The sequence below is a fragment of the Phocoena phocoena genome, chromosome 8 (genome assembly GCF_963924675.1).
Source record: "Phocoena phocoena chromosome 8, mPhoPho1.1, whole genome shotgun sequence".
Lineage (NCBI taxonomy): Eukaryota > Metazoa > Chordata > Mammalia > Artiodactyla > Phocoenidae > Phocoena > Phocoena phocoena.
In genome coordinates, this window is record NC_089226.1 from 72258138 (window position 1) to 72280625 (window position 22488).

General features: G+C 38.3%; 1 protein-coding gene across 1 annotated transcript; it reads right to left on the reverse strand.

Annotated features, from left to right (window-relative positions):
- Positions 1-402: 402 nt before the first annotated feature.
- SAAL1 (serum amyloid A like 1) lies at positions 403-21497 on the reverse strand. The gene is made up of 12 exons (XM_065882599.1): positions 21348-21497; positions 19819-19932; positions 15091-15174; positions 11712-11791; positions 9919-9978; positions 9669-9784; positions 9143-9323; positions 6776-6858; positions 6499-6687; positions 3337-3533; positions 1221-1313; positions 403-542 (listed from the first exon to the last, which is right to left on the reverse strand). The coding sequence occupies exons 1-12, from the start codon at positions 21480-21482 to the stop codon at positions 450-452; spliced, it is 1425 nt and encodes a 474-aa protein (XP_065738671.1). The 5' UTR covers positions 21483-21497; the 3' UTR covers positions 403-449.
- Positions 21498-22488: the final 991 nt, after the last annotated feature.

The following is a 22488-nucleotide window of genomic DNA, read 5'->3' on the forward strand; positions in this document are numbered from 1 at the left end:
TAAGGATATCACCAAAGACATACAAATACACGTAAAGTAAACCTACCAATTAGAGTTTAATCGGTACGATTTTAATTTTATAGTTCAATTCTTTTCAGCAGGGATACTTTCAAAAAAATCAAATTAAAAAATCAAATTAAGAGTTACAAAGAAAATCCTCACCAACCCCTCAAATATTCAAAAAAGAACCTCAATGATAAGCTTGTATTTTGTCTTCTTTACCTGAAGAAGACAAAACACTGCACAACCAATACAAAAAAGAAGCGGGGTGGGGGGAGATGATGTTTGATGGTAGTGAAACTAGATTCCAATGCCAAACAAAAATGCTGGAGGAGAAGGGCATGAGTATAATACCGAACAATTATGGTCTAATATTTCCTGTTTGTCAATTTCAACTGTCAGCAAGGAAAATAGAGTTCATTTCTTCAGCAGAGGAATTCCAATAGTTTTTAAGTCTGAACCTTCAAACTTGGGAAGCTTTCCTCCAGGTTGCCAGCAAGGGTCTTATCAACTTCACGTAGGATTTTGAGGAAGTCTTCTACCTGTGAGTCAAACAAAAGAACCAAATAAACATAAGTAGAGGAAAAGATGTTTTAAGATACTGACTATTGTCTGTAAAAATGCTCTACCTATGTTTTCTAAACAGTCCAATGGAAAAGAAATGTGGACAGCTTGTCAGATGACAATAATAGTACTTCCTGGATGGTCTCTGAAACCTCAAGGAAATGACTAGCCCTTTCCACTTGTTTTCTTTTAAACTAGTATTTATCCTCCTACTGATTCCCCTTGAGGGTCCATTACCCGAGTTGTATTATCATCCTCCTTGGTGACCCACCCCCTCACTCCCACATTCCATACTTCATTTCCCTAAGAAAAGTTATTTTGAAATTGCCTCTAATGGTAGCAAATGCAATGTAATTTGAAGGACCATAAAAACCTACTGACTATACCTACCTAAGAATCTTATTTTTGGTTAATATATATGCTATAACACAAAGGGGTACTATAAATTCAGTGTTGATTCCTTTCTCTTAAAATTTAAACTGTTACTCAGGCTAGTGCCATGAATTATCCAACAGTCATCTGACAAAAGCATTAAGTCACGCGCATTATATACACTATCTCTTTTGACAAAGCCCTCAAAGATCAAGTGCTTACTTAAAACATTTTACTCAGTAATCTCCTGAAACTCAGCCACCTATACATTTACTCATACTCACCACAGGGCTATAGAGAGGAAGAAGGTTTTCAAATGCACAGGAACACTTCTGTTTGCTTAATTGGCCCTCCTTTAGTCCCTGAGCTACAGTCTCCTAAAACAAACAAACAAAAAGATCTGATGTCAAAAAAGGAAAATTTCTAAAGCTATATCTAGTGAGTAAATACAAACCAGTATTTACAATTCCCTACTGATCCTACATGAGTTTCAAATGTCCCAAACTAAACCCACCATCATTCCTCCTTGTGTAACTCCAACATGTGCTCCACTGCAGCCCTTATTTTGGTGAAGGCACCACCAGCCACCCAGCCTGCTGCACAAACCAAAAATGTGCGGTACAGCCAAGACTTCCTCCTCTGCTGCTAGCCGCTCCCCCTAAGTGTTTAATTCTACTCTACTAAATCTCTCTCATCCCACTGCTCCCCTCCATCCACTCTTCCACTGTCTAAGCTTTCATTCTTTTTCAGATTATTCTTGAAGATTACCAGCCACAAGAGCCGGTTGGTTGGTCTCCTGACTTCTAGCCTCAACTCGCTCTAATCCTCTCTCTCCATTGATTTTGGAGTAATCTTTCTAAACAGATCACATCACTTGATGCTTAAAAAAAATCTCTAGTAGCCCCTCAGTTTCCTCAAGATTAAGTCCAAATTCCATTAAGTGGCATATCAGAATTTTCAAGACATATCTCTGGTTTATTCTCAGCCCACTTTCCACCTATATTCCTACCACATAAATATTAAGAAACATCTACATCCCTCCCTCCAAAACAACAAAAGCAACAACAAGCAATGGGAAAAATACTTGCAACGAATATGCAAAAGATATAGATATAGAATTACCCAAGGAATTCATATAAACAATCAAAATGGGTAAGTTTATAAAGCAGGAAACACAAATAATATACAAATATATGGAAATATATTCAATCTCACTAATAATAAAAATGCAAATCAAAATAAGGCACAATATGGGGCTTCCCTGGTGGCACAGTGGCTAAGAATCCACCTGCCAATGCAGGGGACACGGGTTCAAGCCCTGGTCCAGGAAGGTCCCACATGCCGTGGAGCAACCAAGGTCGTGTGCCACAACTACTAAACCTGCACTCTAGAACCCATGAGCAACTACTGAGCCAACGTGCCACAACTACTGAAGCCCACACGCCTAGAGCCTGTGCTCCGCAACAAAAAAAGCCACCGCAGTGAGAAGCCCACGCACCTCAACAAAGAGTAGCCCCCACTTGCTGAAGCTAGAGAAAGCCCACACGCAGCAACGAAGACCCAACACAGCCAAAAATAAAACATTAAAAAATTAAATAAAAAAAACAAGGCACAATTTATCACCTGCTGAATTTTACTTGATATAAAAATTATATTATACAATAATAAGGATCAAGTAAAACCAATATTTTCACATGTCAAAAGCATTTTGGCAATATGTAGCCATTTATGCCTCAGTCAGCTTCACATTTATCATGTCGAAACCAGCAATCTAACTTCTGAAAACCTATGCTAAGGTAATAATCCCAAATCAGGAGAAGGGAAGCAAGATAATTCACCAAAAATACAAATCACCAGAATAACTGAAGCTTGTTTTAAGGAATATTCTTCTTAAAAAAGTCAATGAATATGAATATATTCTTCATAGTTATATTCATAAACATATTTTTCCTAAAATATATGGATAGAAAGAATATGCTCAAAGAAAGAATACGTTAATAATCCTGCACATATTCAGGAAGAATACTCCTTATAACAAGTTTACAGTAAACTTTGAAAATCGATTTTTTGGCAAATTGGGTATTAAACAAACTGGCTCTCAGTGAAAAATCTTTCAGTGTATTGATCAGGAGTCAGGAAAAGTGCTTGTAATGTTACGTGAAAAGAGCAGCCTCCAAAAATTGTATATACTGGTGATAAGTATGTGAAAAACACAAAAATAAATATACCAAACTACATCAGCTGTTAGTTTAAGAGTATAAACTTATGATAAGTTTTTTCTTTCTCTATTTTCCCAAATTTATGTAAAATTAAAAAATAAAAACACTAATAATAAAATTTGGAGCAGTAAGCAATCCATACTTTCTTTTACTGAAGAAAGCATTAGTACTTCTTTCCTACCTTTGTTAAAACTTGGAAAATATTAGACAGAAATTCACATGAAATATCCTTCAAGATTTTCAAGTGGAAGTCATCCTGGGTTAAATCAGACTTTTTAGTTTCTTCTGTGTTAGACTCTGCTGAGTTCTCTGGTTTCTTCTGACAATGTTTCATATTTTGTAAGACACGAATCAGGCTGTCAATTAGAGGAAGATCTACTGTACAAACAAATCAAGAGGCATGGCATCAGCCAGTTAAATTTGGTTACCATTCATTCGTTCATTCATTCCTGCACATGTACTGAACACCTACTATTGCTAGATACTGTATTTTAGGTATTGCAGATATGGTGGTAAACAAGATCATCAAGGCCTCAGAATTCAAGAGGCTTACATTCTTATACTCCCAAATAAGCAAATAAATAACAGATTGAAGAAGAAACCCAAAATGATGAAAAAGAATAGATATCTGAAAATATAATTCTGGAACAGCCCCTCATCCCCCAAGACTTAAATTTGAAAGTACCAGGGAAAATTGATAAGGAATAGTCAACACTGAGATATATGTTTTAAGTTATCAGATATTAAGGATTTAAAAAATGGGGGAGGGGCAGTTATAATTATATTTTGAGCCAGTTATAAAGGTAACCACTAGACCCAAAATACAACCCTTACTAAATGCCAGAAATACCCACAAAGCAAATAAATTATATATTGAGGTATTTCAATATAAATATACATAATGAAAAGTATAATACGACAGCATTCAGATCAAACATAACTATAACTACATTTAAATGAGTTTAACTCATCTATTAAAAAGAAATCAAAACACCTAAAACAAAGTATTTAGAAAGGTTGAAAAGAGTAAGATAGACAAAGGTATTAGGGGTAAATGCAAACAAAAGGAAAACAGGGGATGTGACCTTTGTATCTGATATAAAACGATTTAAGCCAAAAAAAAAAAAAGCATTATGGGCAAACTATAATGAATGTCCATATACCAAATAACATGCCATCAACATTCATTAAGAACTACAAATGATAAAAAGAAAAGGACAAAATATTGGCAGTAAAAAATATTAGTTTTCCTCTCTTCCCACATCAAATCAAATCGATAGAAATAACTAAGGTTATGGAAGAAGTAATCAGCATAACAACTGACACCTCCAACATTAATAGTCTAGCTCAGGCCTCTCTCCTCAGCTCCAGACTGACTGTAAACTCAACAGCTCCAGCTGAACACTGAGTAGACATCTCAAACTTATCATATTTAAAACACCACTTTCCTATCTTAGTAAATGGCAACTCTCCTGGACAAAAATGCCAGACATAGCTTGACTTTTCTCACCCTCCTCATCCTATCAGTCAGCAAATCCTGTTGGCACTACTTAAAAGTGATCAGAATCTGATTATTTTTCCCCACCACCGCCCCTGTTACCACCTTAATCCAAGTTATACCATCTCTTGCCTCAAGGTCACAGCAGCCTCCTAACTAGTCTCCCTTTTGTACCCTTGCCCTCCCCCTGCATTTCTCATCAACATGTCTGCCAAAGAGAGCCTATTAAAGTTGGCTCCTGTCTGTCCATCCTCTGCTTAAAACCCTCCACAGCTCCCTAACTCATTCCAAGTAAAAGGCAAAACCAGGCCCTCTACACTCTAGCCCCTGTTGCCTCTCTGGCCCCAGGTTACATTCCTCTTACCCAGGCTGAAACCGCCCCAGCCATACAGGGCTTCACTGCTCTTCCTCAAATATACCAGGCACACTTCTAATTCAAGGCTTTTACACTCGTCGTTCTCTCTGTCTGGAATGCTTTTCTCCCCAAGTATTCACATGACTCACTCCATTACTTCCCTCAGGTTTGTACTCAATGTCACCTTCTCAGTGAGGTAACATCCATAAATGCAGAGAAGACACTTGAAAACAGTCATCATTTTTTTTGATTAAAAAACTCTTTATAAAATAGAAATAGATTAATATATCCTCAAATGGTACAACATAAATAGCTTAAGCCCAAAATAGAATCATGACTAATGATGAACCTCTAGAATCATGGCCAGTAAAGTCAGGAAAAAGGCAAGGATCACCATTATTACTTAACCCCAGAGGTCCAAGGCAACCCATTAAATAAAAGAAAGAAGAGGTAGAAAAGTGATAAGACTTACCTAAGTTAAACCCAAAGTAGTATTAGATAAAGTCCAAGATTACCACTGGAACAACCATTAAAAACAGTAAGAGAATTCAGTAAGGTTGCTAGATGCAACATTAATCTTCACATATTCCAACAAGAATAATCAATGGAAGAAAAGATACCATAGACAACAGCAATCCATAAGATAAAATATCTAGCAATAAACCTAACAAGAAATATGTAAGATCTGTATGAAGAAAACCATAAAACATTGCTGAGAGACATAAAATAAGACTTGAACAAATGGAAAAGCATATGTTCTTGGATACTCTACAAATTTAACATGATGTCAATAAAAAAAATCAGGAAGATTTTTTGGTTTTGTTTTTGGAAACTGTCAATCTAATTCAGCGTTAAAAAAAAGAATAGTAACAGTCAAAAACATTCTGAAAAAGTAGAATGCAGGAGTACTAACCCTACTAGGTATCAAAATATAAAGCTTTAATAATTAAAACACTGTGGCTACTGATACATGAATAGAGCAATGGAACTAAATAAAATATATAGGGAAATATAAAACACAGTAATGATGAAAATTCAAATCTGTGTCGGTAAACTGGTTTACTTACTCAGTAATGTTGAGACAGCTGGGTATCTGGAAAAAACTTGAAACCATACCTCACATGTAACACCAGAATAAATTCTAGATGGTTCACGCATTTAACTAGTCATATTATTAGTATTAGTCATAAAAATCATTGTGAAAGACCATTTGTTTACATAGGAAAATATTCATTTATACTTATAAATGAAAAAAGTTGCCTAAAAAACAGGCAAAAAAATACGTACGGATGTGAGTGTATAGTAGTTATCTCTGAATGATCAGATTACAAGCACTAGGCTTCCTTTTATAATTTTTTTTGTATTGGGCATGTGATGTTTTTGTATTCAAGGGGCTAAAAGCACTAAAAAAATGGGAGAAAGAAATAAAATGAACAGCAAACACATGTGATAGACTAAAATTTAATTTAGTGAACTAAAATTATACTTGCCTTTTCCTATCTTTAGATACTCCTGTTCAGCCTGTGAGGCATAGATGGCCGACAACACTGAAAAAACAGAGGCTAGCACTGTTTTCTGTTCTTGAAGTATGATGGGTGGATCATCAGACTGGCAGAATTCATGGCACACCAGGTCAAAAAGTAAATTCCAAGTGTCTTTTCCAGTATCAGGACACCGTACTTAATAAAAATGATGAAGGAAGTAGTAATTCAAAAACAGAAAACAATTAAATGAGTAACTATCATGCTTCCCCATATAACATCTTACCAATTGCTTGAATTCCATCATCCACTGTAGTCAGCAGCTGTAAGATACGCATGTAAACATCGAGCCCTTCTGGATTTTCAGAACTAAATACAAAAAGCAAAAATTCAATCAACTTTACTGTCTATGGGACTGTAATCAATCATTTATTCAACAAATATTTATCACTCTGTACCAGGCACTGCCCTATATGCTAAGGATAAAACAGGGAACAGAACAAAGTCTCTGTGTTCACCAGAGCTTACATTCTGATGGGGAAATCAGTCAAAACACAAATATTATGTAGTACAATCAACACACACAGGACAAGAAGTAAAAATTCTTTTTGGCCCTGTCCCATGAAAGCAACAATGCAGAAACCTATCAAGTGATACTTCACCATGCTGGCTTACTTGCATAATCAGGACAAAAAATGACTGAGACTTTTATAGAATGAATGTAAGGCCCACTGCACCAAGCACTGACAATAATGATGTTCTTAAAACTTCATAGCATCATCTTAGCTCCCAAGTTGAGAATACTAAAACCAGATAAGTATAATTTTTGTGATCAACAGTTCGGATTTTAGAAACTCACAATCTTAGTTCTTCAACCACACAATTAAGTGAAAAAGACAGTGAACAATTAAAAGATGGTTCAGCAAATATTTAAGTGCCTATAGTTTGCAGGCACTATGTTAGGGACTGGGAAAACAGAGATGTACAAAACGTCCATACCTTCATGAAATTTACTGTCTAAAATGAAAAACAATAATTAAAGGGGTAATAACAATAAAGTAATATGAATGTAGCACTAGCAGAAGTCCAAGGTGCTAGAGGACCACAAAGCAAGCAGATTTAACTTAGTTTGGAGAAACAGGGAATGTATCGTAAGAGAAATGGTTACACAGAAACCCAAAAGGGCAAAGAAATGCTGGAGGCAGAGACAACATGGTGTGCAATGGCTTGGTTTTGAGAGAGCTTGGTTCAGTTGAAGAAATGAAGGAAATTTCATACAGAAGACAAGGAATAAGGATGGAGAATCACAGTACAGGGCCTTATAAGCCACAAAAATCTGGACCTCATCCTAAGGAAGGCAACTGAAGGGTCTGAAGCATGAAAGTGAGATGACCAGCGTACATTCTAGAAAAACAGCTCTACAGTCTAGGCTTGGAAGCAGCTAGTCTTGAGGCTGGGAACTCAGAGAATGTTGTAGCCGTCCAGGTAAGAGACAGTGGCCTGGTGGTGGCACAGATGGAGTCCCAGAAAAAGTCAGGAAGAAGGATTGGCGGTTGACTAGCCATGGGAAAAGACTGGGATGGGGAAGTATCGGTAATGGCTTCCATGTTTCTCCCACATTATCCAAATGGAATAATGATTACATCATTCACTGAGATTGAGAATACGGAAGAAGCAGGTTTGGGGGAAAGATGATGAGTTTAATGCTCACTTGGATAAAGGACATAAAATTAAAAGGTTTTAATATGAGTTACAGGGAATTCTCTGGTGGTCCAGTGGTTAGGACTCCATGCTTCCACTGCTGAGGGCCCAGGTTCAATCCGTGGTTGGGGAACTAAGATGCCACAAGCCGCGCAGCACAGCCCCCCAAAAAAAAAAAAATGTGGATTATAAAGCACTAAGAATGCACAGTTGACCAATAAGCAGATCAATTCATAAATTAATGTTCTAGTGACTAGCAATAAACAGCTTCAATGACCTACAACACCTAGTAATCACTCTTGGGAAGACATCAGAGCCCAAAAGCCAGTCACTTATCCAAGACTGGCACATACACACAAGGAGCAAGAAAACAAGTGATGCCTGACATTAACTGAAGAAGTTGTCACATGACCAGTGGAAAATAAAGCACAAAGAAAATCTTTTCCATTTGATATAAATCATACGAAACTGCAGAAGATTTTAAAACAGTAACCATAATTAATGCTGAACAATAGCCTACTGCTAAGTAATATTAGAACAAGTATTTTGCAACCATTATGATTCTTGCAAAGAGCAAATATATTGTTACCAATATCAGTAGTGAATCAAACCTGACACAGATCAGCTATGTGCTACTCAGCCTATTGAAAGGAAACTAAAAAGACATATCTGGGCTTCCCTGGTGGCGCAGTGGTTGAGAGTCCACCTGCCGATGCAGGGGACGCGGGTTCGTGCCCCGGTCCGGGAAGATCCCACATGCCGCAGAGCGGCTAGGCCCGTGAGCCATGGCCGCTGAGCCTGCCCGTCCGGAGCTTGTGCTCCGCAATGGGAGAGGCCACAACAGTGAGAGGCCCGCGTACCGCAAAAAAAAAAAAAAAAAAAAAGACATATCTAAGGATACTTCTAGCAACTGGATTTTCCCAGAACATTTTGCACAAAAGAGCTCACCTACCGTACTTGTTTGGCAGCTTCAAGTACACAGGGCACAATTTGAAACACTGGCTGCTGTTCAGAATCTTCCTGGGGTTGGTCCAGAGGCTGAAGAGCCCCATTTCTAATCCATTCCAACATTAGCTTCTCATCCAAATCAAAGAGCTTGTCCACAACCTCCCCGACCTTCACCAGCAAGTCAACTGCAGAGAATAAAAGAGATATTGAAATAAGAAACAAAATTTTTAAAGTAGTAAGTCTAATCGAAATTCTTAAAACTATTCCAAGAAAGCCAAATCTTGCCAAAGCATTACTTATTCCAAGGGCAATTTGCTTACCTCCTTTGTTTAAATTTGCTTGGCTTCCGTCATCTTTACGTGGGGGATTTTATCAGTATCCTGAGAGTTTGAGAAACTTCATATCCTGAATTGAAATACCTTCTCACCTAACACTTAGTCTTTAATTGACCTCCAGAAATAGTTACCTGGTTTCCTAACAATTAAATATAATTTAAAAAATATTTTTTTCTACATTACATGGTGACTTACCATTTGTTGAACTTGACATGATGAAGCAAATGCTATCATAAATAGCTGGATGTTCTCGGATTCTTTCAACCCAGACAACGGCCACTTCTGTCTGGGAAAGGCAAGTAAGCAACAACCTACGTGATAAATGTGAGCTTAGTATCTACCTTTCTAAAACAGTAAAGGAAATTCAAGAGTGAAAGAGCAACTCTATTTTCCTAGTTTCCCTTAGGGGTAGGTATATAGAATCCATAAAAAGAAGAAAGCATACCTGCTTGTTTCCAGCAGAGTAGGAGGGTCTGAATCACACAAACAGTACAATAGTACTTGGCTACAAAAACAAAAAAGTTAACCCAATATGCCTCACTTCTCTCATTTCAAATATCAAAGCCAAAAAATCTGGACCTCAACCTTAACTTTTATTTATAAAAACTTAAATAAATTTTTATTTAACTTTTTAAACATTTTAATTGTGAAATATAGCATATATACATAAAAACCTGTAAGATACAAATCTATACTTAGTGAATAATTATAAAGCAAGAAAAAGAACAGAGCTGCATCTCTGTAGCCCTTGTGTGTCCCTTACAAATCACAATTCTCTTTCCCACCTAGAAATGACTACTATCCAGCAATCATTTTCTTGGCTTACTCTATAGTTCATTTTATATATCTTGGTTTTGAACTTTGTATGAAAGAAATTATATTGTATGTATTCTTTTGAGTCTGAGTTCTTTGGCCCAACACCATGTCTTTAAGATCTACCCATCTTGTTCCAGTAGCTGCAGATTCATTGCTGCAGAACATTTCATTGTATGAATATAACACCATTTATTTTTCCAGCTTACTACTGATGAACATTTGGGTTGATTCCAATTTGGGGGTTTCAAGCAATAGTCTTATAATACTTTTCATATGAGTATACTGATATATGTGTGCACGGTTTCTCTTACCATATACCTATGAGTGACATCACTGGGTCACAGCATATGTGTACCTTCTGATATGACTAGGTAATGCCCAACTGTTCCAAAGTGGTTGAGCAAATTTATATCTCATCAGCAATGTATACTGTTTCATATTAATTTTAAGATATGCATTTAATTAAGTTCATAAAATTTGTCAATATTACTTATTCACAGATTTTTAATAGGGATCACTAGAGACCAAACATAATCCTGAGTCACTTATTGCATGAATGATTGTACGTTATGGAAGAATAAATACTTTAAACTAGGATCTTAAAGTCCTTTCACACCTAGAAGAGGTAATAACCTCTATTTTGGAGCCCCAGGTACTTGAATCCTGTGTTAAACCCTACAGCCCTTGTTGAAAATAACCGCCTAGAAGAGTTTTCTTAACCTATTGTGAACACAAATTTCTTTGAGATTCTGATTAACAGCCATAAACCCTCTGCCTAGAAAATGAATATACTCATAAAATGTAGCATATAATTCCAGGGTGTTCTCAGACCTCTTAAAATAACCACCGGGGTTTCCACCTTAGAAATCCTCTGCCCAAAACTTCCTACATGTAGAAGAGAACTGGCCTCCAAGCAGAAGTATGAGAGCGTTTGAATCACAGGGGCCACGCTGTACCCTCTAGTCTCTTGGCAAGTCCCCCATCACCATCATCTAAGTCAGAACTGACTTGTTGACCAGTGTCAGGGTGACACTGGTCAACAAGTCTAGTTTTTCCAGACTCTCGCTCTGAGACTTTGGATTCCCTGAGCCTAAACTGTTTTGGACTCTGGTCAGGTGCCTCCATCTCCAAGCTCTGCCCCACTGGTTCTTATCCCATGTGGTTTACCACCTGCTGACGATTCAGGCCCCTTTGCAACCAACACAGAAAACAGGCCTAAATCCTGAATCATGTCCATAAATAGCACGCAAGTCCCCAGCCATCATCAACACAAAATGAAGCTCCTGGAGACTGCTCATCAGGAGAAAGGAAGTACTACATTTCATAATGTTTCCCTATCTGTCCTATGTATTAGGATTTCCTTAGGGATATAAAATATGAACCTATTTTTTTAAAACATAATTATTATGTAATAAAACTTACCCAAGATTTTTCTCACTGCTGATGGACACACATATCTCCTGGAAACAGGCCATATTACCTAAAATTCCCACACAGATTTCCTGCCAAATCAAATTTCACAGGTCACAGTCGCTCTGAGGTAAAAGACACATATACAAAAATAACAACTTGAAAAAAAAAAAACTTTCACTGAGCCAAGTTTGGGGAGAGAAAAGAAGGAGAGGCAGCATACAGAAGTATACTGTCTGCACCCTAATTTGACAAGTTTCCAGTAGTATTTGAGAGGAGATGAAAGACATAAGAAAAAGAAAGATCCAAGGCAGGCAGGAGTTATGGAATAAGAAATCTTACGGATGAACTGAGTCATAAATGATTGGTAGGATTTAGATATACAAACAAGAAGACAGACATTCAAACACGGGGGAAAGTATCAGCAAAGGCAGGAAGAGACTAATGTAGAGTGGACAAAGGCTAATACAGAAAGCTGCCCATATCAGTACACAGTTATTAGTAGCACACAGTGGGAGGAGAGCATGAGATAAAGACAGCAGGTAAAAAGGATCAGGATTAAAGGCCCTAAATGCCTACTTAATTTAGTAGGTTATTTGGAGACATGAAGGTCCTCAAGGAAGGGGTCAACATACTGCAATGTTATTTTAGGTAGATTATTCTGGAAGCAAAATGATAGTGAAAAAACTTTAAAAGAAGTTCATAACCTCAGTAGTAACAGCTAATGTTTATTTAGCACTTACTACACCCAGGCACTACCCTAAGCACTTTCCACATAACATTTCATACAATAATTTATGAGGTATGTACCATTATTATCCCCATTTTTCAGATGAGGAAACCAAATCACAGAGAAGTTAAACAACTTGCTGAAGATCTCCAACTAGGAAATAACACAGCTCCAGAGCCTGAGCATTTCACCGTATCACACTGCATCTCTGAAATCAAGTAAAGGAAGATGAGGGTGGTGATGGCAGGCATGGAAAGGAATGACGCTGAGAAAGACTCAAGGTGAAAGCAGAATAATTTGATGGGAGTAAACGGAGATAGCAGTTGAACATAACTCCTAGGTTTCCAGTTGTTTCATTTCTCCAGTAGGAGAGATTGGTTCCATTGACAAAAAAATTGGAAAAGAAAGCATAGGAAAGAACACAATGAGTTCAGTTAGGATAGTGTTTCCAAACTTGCTTGAACACAAATATCACTCAGGGAGTGTGTTAAAAATACCAATTTCCAAGTCCCATCTCAGAGCTACTGAATCAGAATCTCCAGGGTACAGTCCGGGAAGTTGTTTACCAAGCACATCATATGATTTATATGATTGGATAAGTGCGACAAACACTGAGTTAGGACATACGGACTTTTGGATTGGAAAATGCCACATGCAAATAAAGAATGCCTCAAGAAAGTTAGAGATATAGCACCTGAAATCAGAAAGGAGGTCGTAGCTTTGATCCCACAGGGAAGATTTACCCCCAAAGGTGTAAAGAGTGGATGAACTCACCAAGGAAGTGAATATAAAGAGGACAAGGGATCTGAGTCTACACCTTAAAAGGAGTCCACACTCAGCATAGGAAGAAAGTATCAATAAAAAGTCAAAAAAAGTAACAGAGAAGTGACTGGACAGGTTAGAGACCAGGAGAGTGAGGTGGCACCAAAGCTATAGGAGTAAAGAGTTTCAATAAAATGTGGGTGGTCAAGTGTTGGGAAAAGAGTAAAAGAGAATAGGGCCAGAAGAGATACACATACATTTCCCCTAAAAACTAAAGAGGGGATAATTGAACTTCCAATCAAAGATCAAGTTTTTCAGTCTCGGCTACTCACTGAAATAACCTGGGGGGACTTTAAAAGCTGTCTGGAGTCCCACACTTGGAGAGACTATTTTAATTGATCTGAGAATGGCCTGACTTGGGATTTATAAAAGTTCCCTAGGGCAAAGCTTCTCAAAGTTTGGGCCTTGGTGCTGGTCAAAACCTGACTAACATCACTGCAAACTTGTTAGAACTCCTCAATCCTACCCCAAAACTACCGGATCAGAAACTCTGGGGGTGGACTCAGTAATCAGTGATTCTGGGACATACTGAAGTTGGAAAGCCCACATCCTAGGTGATTCTAACTTGTGGCCACGGCTGAGAATTGCTGTCATAGACAGGCTATGGTTCACAGACATATATAATAATAGGACTAACTCCTGAAAGGAGCAATTCTTATTTTCTTAAAATTAGCTTATTTTTTTTAAGTACTAATCGTGAGTCAGTGTACCTAAGTTAGAAAACTCCAGGAGAAAATCATATAACTGTCAAATCTTTATATTAACGTAACAACTCAAGGAAAAAGTGGTTCATTGGTTCATGAGGCCCCAACTCAGGTGAAGCATTGTACTTAAATAAAATTTTAATTCAACATTCAATTTGTAAAAATATACTACAGAATTCTTCACTTTATAATTTCAAACAAAGAGAGACACTACAGTACAGTGGCTACACTGAAGTAAGGCAGGCTAGGCTCAAATCCCAGCTCCATTCTTTCCTAGTTGTATGACCCTGGACAAATTTCTTAACCTGAGACTTAGTTTGTTTACTTACAAAGTAGAGATAAATGCTTACCTCATAGAGTAGTAAAATGAAATACTAAGTAAATAGCAGTTATTCATGATTATAATTACTTAATAAGTATTTGCTAATCACTCACAATATACCTAGCAGATGTCAACCTAAATGGCACTAAAGCATAGAAGACTTAATGAGAAGTACAGAATTGTTTTGGTGCATTCACTATCATCACTGGCCACTGAGAGCTTACTTATTTGGGAAGGCTTGGAAGTAAAGTACCATCTTGGGAAAACCGATGTGAATATTGAGAGGGGATGGAAGGCATACAAAGGAAGGCACAGAGATGGCAACGATCATAGTAAGCTCCTGAGGTGAGGAGTAGACAGGCCATGCTAAATTAGAAGACTATCTGGAGGGTACATTTTATGCTAGAAAGACGAACTGGATTCAGATTGCGGAGAGTCTTGAGCAATAGGCTGAGTCTAAGCAATAGAGGATTTTATGACTTTAAAAAAAAAAAAGCAATAAACTGAGAAATGGGTGGTCCGGGCACTGTTCCCTGTTCAGCCACATATTAGTGGCATAATGATGATTAGGACTATCTAGTGTCCACAGCTGTTAAATTAAAGTATTGATCTCCCTGGTCCAGCCCAAATCTAAAATTCTATGACTGTAATAATTTTAAATAGTATATTACTCAGTACCTGGTGATGTTCAATAAACATCTGCAGACTCATTTGTAGCCATGAAGAACATTAAAGTGAGAAAAACGAAAGCCTATCCAGCACTATCTGCTGTTACTGCTCCAAAGAGGCAGCTTTAGAAATGCACTTACTTACTCTTAATCGAGGACATTTGGATTTGGCCAATATTCCCATAAATATGTCAGGAACGTTAAATTCGTGGAGAAACAAAGCCACATCCTGAAAATAGAAATGATTATTAACTTGGATGCTGAATATTCCTCCTTAAACACCATAGCTCAGGCAACCATAAAAAAAAATAATAATTCCATATATACCTCCTTTCAAGCACAAGGAAAAAAACCCCACAAGGTTAGGAATTGTGTCAATAGACAAAAGTAATGTTAGTGCTGAGGTATCTGGTCTCAAGGCAATGGAACAATCCCATAAACAAATCTGAACTAACTGTGATATTCCAAAGGACTGTCCTCCTTTTACTGCCTTGTATGTATTTATCTTAATGATCTTTCTACCCACCAGGAATTCTCTTTAACTCATTCAAGCACATTTGCTGATTACCAGGTATCATGCTAGAAGATAGGATAAGGGAAAAAAGTAAAAGTCATAATTTCTGTCTTCTAAGAGCTTAAAACTTGATAGAGAAAACAGATTAAAAACCCCTATTGGGTTATGTCCAAAACCAGAACTTTTGTTTTCAAAGTCCTCAACAGAAAAAAATTCTGATCACAATGTAACTGTGACAGCTTCACATCTTCCTAGAGAGTTTTCCCGGTCCCCAGTGCCTAAAGGGACACACCACACAGGTGAATGAACCTGGAGTGGACATGTGGCCCAATCTCGCTAGAAATGTGGGCTCCAAAGCTAAATCAATTAGCTGCGGAGATTTGCATTGTAAAATGTTTAGATAAAATTAAGTTTCTGGCTGTCTACTGCCTCGTATTTTCACCAAACTTGAGGTGTGTATTCGCAACACCTTAACTTAGAACACAGGCTATATGTCTCATGTGAAAAATGCCCTTCGAAGGGCTCTCAAAGAGAGAGGGAGCAATCCTTCAGAGCAGCTGAAATTGGGGTAACCTGCATGACTGCTGACTGGAAGAGATACACTGCACTTATTAAGAGATCATGGTCAGAGAGAATATTTCAAAGACATACTCCAAATTAAAAGTCAAAGCAGCAGGTGCTCTCCACTCTAAGTGATCAAGCTGTCTGTCATGTGGGCAACTCTTTGTAGCATGCAGCGATTTATTTATTTAATGACCGTTAATAATTCCTGGAGTAGCAGGAATAATATCAATAATTAGGTAGCCTAATAATACCAATGCCAATAATAACAATAATGGCAATTAACATTTATTGAACAAGTATTAAATGCCAGGGCCAGTGAAGTGGTTTGCAAGCTATCTCACTTAATTCTCAAACAACCCTATGAAGTAATTATTATTAACCCCATTACACTGCAGTTTTAAAAGGTTAAGCAACCTGCCCAAGACTGTACAATCAGTAGGAGAACAGAGCCAGAATTTGAACCCAGATGAGTCTGATCAAATCCACACTCTTAACCAGCACACCATAGTAACTGTCAGGTATTCATCCATTGATTACCTCTTCATAAAACATGTACTGAAAAACCTGAGTAATAAGCACTGTTGCAGGCTCTGGGGACACATCAGTGAATAAGATAGATAAAGTCTCAGTGGAGTTTTCATTCTAGAGGGATGAACAAACAAACATATAAACAACTAAACTACATAAATCCTAAGTGCTACAAAGAAGATAAACAAGATGGTGTGTGCTAGAAATGAAGACTAGGGGAGGCTACTCTAGATATATCAGAGAAAGTATCTCTGAAGACGTGACATTAAGCTTTTAAGAGGAGGAACTTAAATCCATCAGAGGACACAGGCTCAAAACAATCACTGAATAACAGGATAAGTGTTATGTAATAGAATGAACAGGTTCCATGAGAGCACAGAAAAGAGAGGAATCCTGCCTGGAGTGTCTGGGGAGGCATCACAGGGGAGGTGACATTTGAGGTGGGCCATAAAAGGTGGGAAAGATCTTGCAGGTGGAGGACATTCCATGCAGAGTGGCATGAACAGAGCATGAGTACATGAAAATGCAGGAAGCACCTGGAAGCCTCTGGTCCTGCTGAAGCACTGAGTGGCAGGTGATGTGTGAGATGTAGTCTCATTGGAGGGAATTTATGCCAGTGAATCAGTGGGCAGCTCAGTTCTCTAGAGGTGCTTCAAGAGCTACCATAAGAGGACAAAGAGGAAGCCAAGAGCATGACCCTGCCTCCACAGACAATCTCATTCAAACAGCAGCTCCAGTTTACCTATTTGATATTTGAGGATTTCACACTAAGACTTCATTTGAAAATCAGGTTGTTTCTTTTAAAAAATGTTTTAAAACCACAGCTTCTTAATAACTGTAGAAAAAGTAGAGAGAAGATGAACAATACTCTCAACCAACTTGATCAAATGGACATTTACTGGACACTCCCACCAGCAGCAGGAGCACACACGTTCTTTTTAAGTGAACACGGAACATTTACCAAGACAGACCAAGGTATATAAAATCAACTGTATACTATATACTACCTGTTTACTACCAATGTATATCTATATACTGAAATTTTTTAAAAATACTATTTACAATAGCTCCCCAAAATTTGAAATACTGACAAAAGATGTGAAAGACCTAAATACTAAAAACTACATAACTTTGCTGAAGAAATTAGAGAAGACCTAAACAAATGGAGCGACAGAACTTGTTCATGGGTCAAAAGACTCATTACTGTTAATTTATCAATTCTTTTCCTAAATGATCAATAAATTGAACTCAATCTCAGTCAAAATCCTAGAAGGCTTTTTGTAGAAATTGACAAATTGATTCTAAAATTAATTTGGAAATACAAAGGACATAGGACAACCAAAACAACTTTGAAAAAGAACAGAGTTGGAGATTAACACTACCTAATTTCAAGATTACAAAGCTACAGTAATCAAAACAATGTGGTATTGGCAAAAAGATACAAATAGATCAATAGAACAGAACAGAGTCCAGAAATAGACTCATGTGTATATGTACGGATAACTGATTTTTGACAAAGGTGCAAAGGTAATTCAGTGGAGAAAGAATAGTCTTTTAAACACACTAACTAGAACTGGTTATCCGTAGGCAAAAAAAAGTGAAATTCAGTTCATACCTTGCATCAAACACAAAAATTAAGTCAAAATGGATCACAGACCTATAAGTAAAACCTAAAATCATAAAACTTACAGGAAAAAAACACACAACGCAATTAAAAAGTGGGCAAAAGATTTAAACAGCCCCTTGCACTAAAGAAAATACACAGATTGCAAATAAGAACAGGAAAATATGGTCACTGTTATTAGTAATTAGGGAGATCTAAATCATAATTACAGTGAGAATCACAACACTCTTATTAGAATGGCTGAAATTAAAAAGACTAACCTTACCAAGTGTTGCTAAGGGTGAGAAGAAATTGGAACTGGACTGTATCTCATACACCGCTGGTGGCAACGTGATGTGTAAAAAACACTTTGGAAAATAATTTGATCTTTTCTTTATAAGTTAAACATACACCTACCATATAATCCAGCCACACTAATCTAAGTACTCACCCAAGAGAAAGGAAAACATCTATCCATACATACTTATACACAGACATTCACAGAAGCTTTATTTGTAATAAACTGTAAACAACTCAAATATCCATCAAAGAATCAATCATGGTATACACATATAATGGAATACCATTCAGCAATAAAAAATAATAAACTATAAATATACACAACAACATGGATGAATCTAATATACTGATGCTGAGTGAAAGAGCCAGACTCATCCGAAAAAAGAATGCAATCCCATTTATACAAAACTAGAAAATGCAAACTACTCTGAAGTGACAGAAAGCCCATCAGTAGTTGCCTGGAGAGGGTAGAAGCAGGGAGGGGTAAGATACTGGGATTACCCTTAAGGGGCATAAAGAAACTTTTGGGGGCTGACAGACATGCTCTGTCTTAATTATGGTGATGGTTTCATGTGCAAATACATACATTAAAATTGTTCTAATTGTACACTTTAAAGATGTGCAGTTTTTATACTTCAATTATACCTCAAAATATATGCAGGTTTTTTGTGTCAATAATATCTCATAAAGCTGCTTTAAAAAATGGTTGAAGACAATGAGTAGCCATTGACAAATTTTAAGAGAGAATTTTAATATGAGTAAATCTGTGTTTTAGGAAAAAGATACCTTGGGTAGCAATGTAGAGGACAGAGGGAGGTGAAAGAGACTAACACAAGGATTTTCATCAGAAATCTACTGCAAAAGTCCAAGTAATAAAATGAGAGATTATGTAAGTCAACCTCTTTTTTTGCCCCTTTTCTTACCTGTAAAATAAGGATACTACCTATATCACAGGGTTACTGTGAAGAGCAGGTAGAATGCTTTCAAGCTACAGAGTCCCTTTCTTCTAGTTTAATTGTGGTACCTCAGTGGTCTCCTAACTCCTAACCTGCTCTCAAATATAAGGCCAGTGTTCTTTTTAGGTAGATAAGTATCAGAACTTTCCTGGGCTACAAGCATTCCAGCATTCATAAGAACTATCTACATAGCCCAAATCTAATGACACTCAGATTTTCTGCCTTCAAAGACAAAAGTTGAGCATTTACAGCTCCTGGGACCTCATCCCTGTACCATAAATAGGAGTGACTACAGACATTAAAGTTTTTCCCCAGAGACTTAAGGACTGAACCTAAAAAAAAAAAAAAAAAATCCATTCACTACCTCCTTACCCAACAGTCTCTTCACTTCCATTTCCAACCCCATACCTCATCCATTGACATATCCCACACTCTGCAAATTTCATTCTCCATTTCTTCATCAAGCTCCATCTGCTGCTCCTCGTGATCTGAGCTGGATTTCGAGTTTTCAGGGCTAACAATCTTCAGAAACACAAAGGAAGGAGATGAATAAAGGCTGTCCACAGTTCTCCTCAAGTAATATTACCCCGTAATCATTTAGAGGTCACAACAAAAAAATGGGGGAATTCCCTGGTGGTCCAGTGGTTAGGACTCCGAGTTTCCACTGCAGCAGGCACGGGTTCATTCCCTGGTCGGGGAACTAAGACCCCGCATGCCACCCGGTGCCGCCAAAAAAAAAAAAAAAAAAAGGAAATTAGTACCTTGGGTAAACACTATCGCTAGGCACTGGGTAGAAATACAAAGATAAACAAGATTTAATCCCTTACTTCCAAGCAGTTTAGGATCCAGTGGGGAAAAGACATATAAACTGATAACCACAACAGAAAAAGCTAAGTGATCCAACTGAATTGTGGACAAAGAGCCGTGAGAACAAAAATGATGGACCCATGACCTACGTCTGGGAGAAGTTTTCCCAAACTTCTCTTAGGAGGTGATACTGAAGCTAAATCTTTGAGAAGTAATCGAAGTTTGTCATGTGAAGAAGGGAGAAGAGCATACAGAAGAAAATACAAGAGTTCAGAGTTAAGAAAGGGCCTAGCATGTGTGCGGAATGGTAAGCAGTTTAGCGTGTCATGGGCAGATGAAGCTGGAAAAGTTGCAAAGAGTCCTGGATTCCAAGCTAAGAAATACGTATTTTTCTCCTGTAGGCAAAGGTGACTCTGAGGCGTTCCCATAGACGGCTTTTTTTTTTTTTTGTTAAGATTATTCTCGCAGCTGTGTAGAAGGTGGAGTGGAGAGGACAGTGATTGGAAGTAGTAAAAAATTTAGGGAAACATAAGAACGTTCATATTTACTGAGAGGCTCCTATGAGGCAAACACTATAGTAAGCACTCTATGGTTATTATAATCTTATACAATCTACGCAATAACTCTATATACAATAATATAAATATTATCCCACTTTATAGAAACTGAGAAAGAAATCGGTTAGGCGATTTGCCCAAAGTCACGCTGGGCAAGCCGCGCTGTTGACAACAGGGCTGTTTGACTGCAAAATCACCATTTATTCTACTACAACGAAAGTCCTCGAAACAGATCAATTAGGACCTGGGCTTCAGAAACGAAAGTGGGAATGAGGGGCAGAAACTGGTCACGTATTTTTGGAAATTTTTCAAAAGTAAAACATTTTAATTAGAAGCATTCCAGCATCCCTGCCATTACACTTCCCTCTGTGTTGAGGGGCACAGGGAGCGGCGCACGGCAGTTTTAGGGTCCGGGAGACAGCAAGGACGCAAAGGGTGAGACCCGGCCGCCGGGGCCTGGGGAGGTGGTTGCCGTGGGGACGGCGGCTCCCCCGGCAGTAGAGGGCTGCCAGAGGCGGGGTGGGGGTCTGGGGGAACGTGCAGGGAGCCCACGCGAGGCGCGAGTTTCCACACCTGCATGAGCCCGGTGAGGACGCCGAAGAGCCAGTGCTTGCTGTAGACCGTGCTGCCTATGCAGTCCCCCACGGCCACCTCCTCCTCCTCCTCCTCGTCCCGACTCCGCAGCGGCGGAGAGGGATTGCGGTCCATGACTTGGCCTCCTCCGGCGCGCGAGAGCAGCTCCGGAAGCCGCCGGAGGAGGAGAGAGGCCTCCAGGCGCCAAGAGGGCAAGGCGCGGCTCCCGCCACAGCGCCCCCTGCTGCCCGGAGCCCTGCCAGTCCGAGCGCCCGAGCAATATGCCCATCAGACTAGGGAGCCCAGTTGTCTTGACTTACCCGACGCTCTACCCAGGACCGCAGCGCGGTTATATTCATAATTGTTATTTGTCACCCTCACTGGACCAGATATTCCATCTCTCCAAGAGCCCTTAGTCTGATTGGAAGGGACGAGGGGTGCGGGCATGGAACAGGACAATGTCTCTAGTACAGACGTGAAGCTATCGGACCTCTGACCTCTGGGCACACTTGCCATTCTTAAAGACATCATTTTTCTCCCAGGTGTGGTCGGAATCCTGGAAAAGACGAAAGTCACCAGGAAGAACGTCAGTATTACAACTCCCTGTGTTTTCAGTTCCTGCTTCTATTTAGTTTGATGGCACTCAACATCAGACCCAACGCTCCACCAAACCCTACAGCAAAAATTTTAGAACACCACTTTAATGAAATGAAATTTATAGATGATATAACTTACCTCAACATGTAATTCCGATAATACCAATATGATTCCCTTACAGAAAGGAAAAATAAAATTAATTTTAAATAAAATATGTATTTTAATGTTTTAAATGCTCCGGCACAACTGTACTAGAAGATATAACAAAGATCTCCGATTTTGGCACATACACATCAAATTACTGTGAGCCCCACATTTACAAATGCAGAATGACATAGGTGTGGTTCCTCAGGGACCTTGCTTCTCAAAATCATGAACAGATGATGGTAAAATTTCTAACAAAATAAAGTTCCAATTGACACAGCAATTGCACTTATGGAAAATTTTAAGGTATATTAAAACAGGACAAAAAATACTGTGTGTTAACACATAAAATACAACTAGACCCTAGGCTCAAATAATTATAAACATCTTTTCACCTTTT

Bases quoted from the DNA above. Each gene is read 5' to 3' on its own strand.
- SAAL1 (XM_065882599.1), bottom strand. From the start codon at position 21,482: ATGGACCGCAATCCCTCTCCGCCGCTGCGGAGTCGGGACGAGGAGGAG. The intron at 9,324-9,668 runs GTAAGTCACCAT...TATTCTCTGCAG, and splicing joins CATGTCAAGTTCAACAAATG to TTGACTTGCTGGTGAAGGTC. The intron at 3,534-6,498 runs GCAAGTATAATT...TTGTTTGTACAG, and splicing joins GTATCTAAAGATAGGAAAAG to TAGATCTTCCTCTAATTGAC.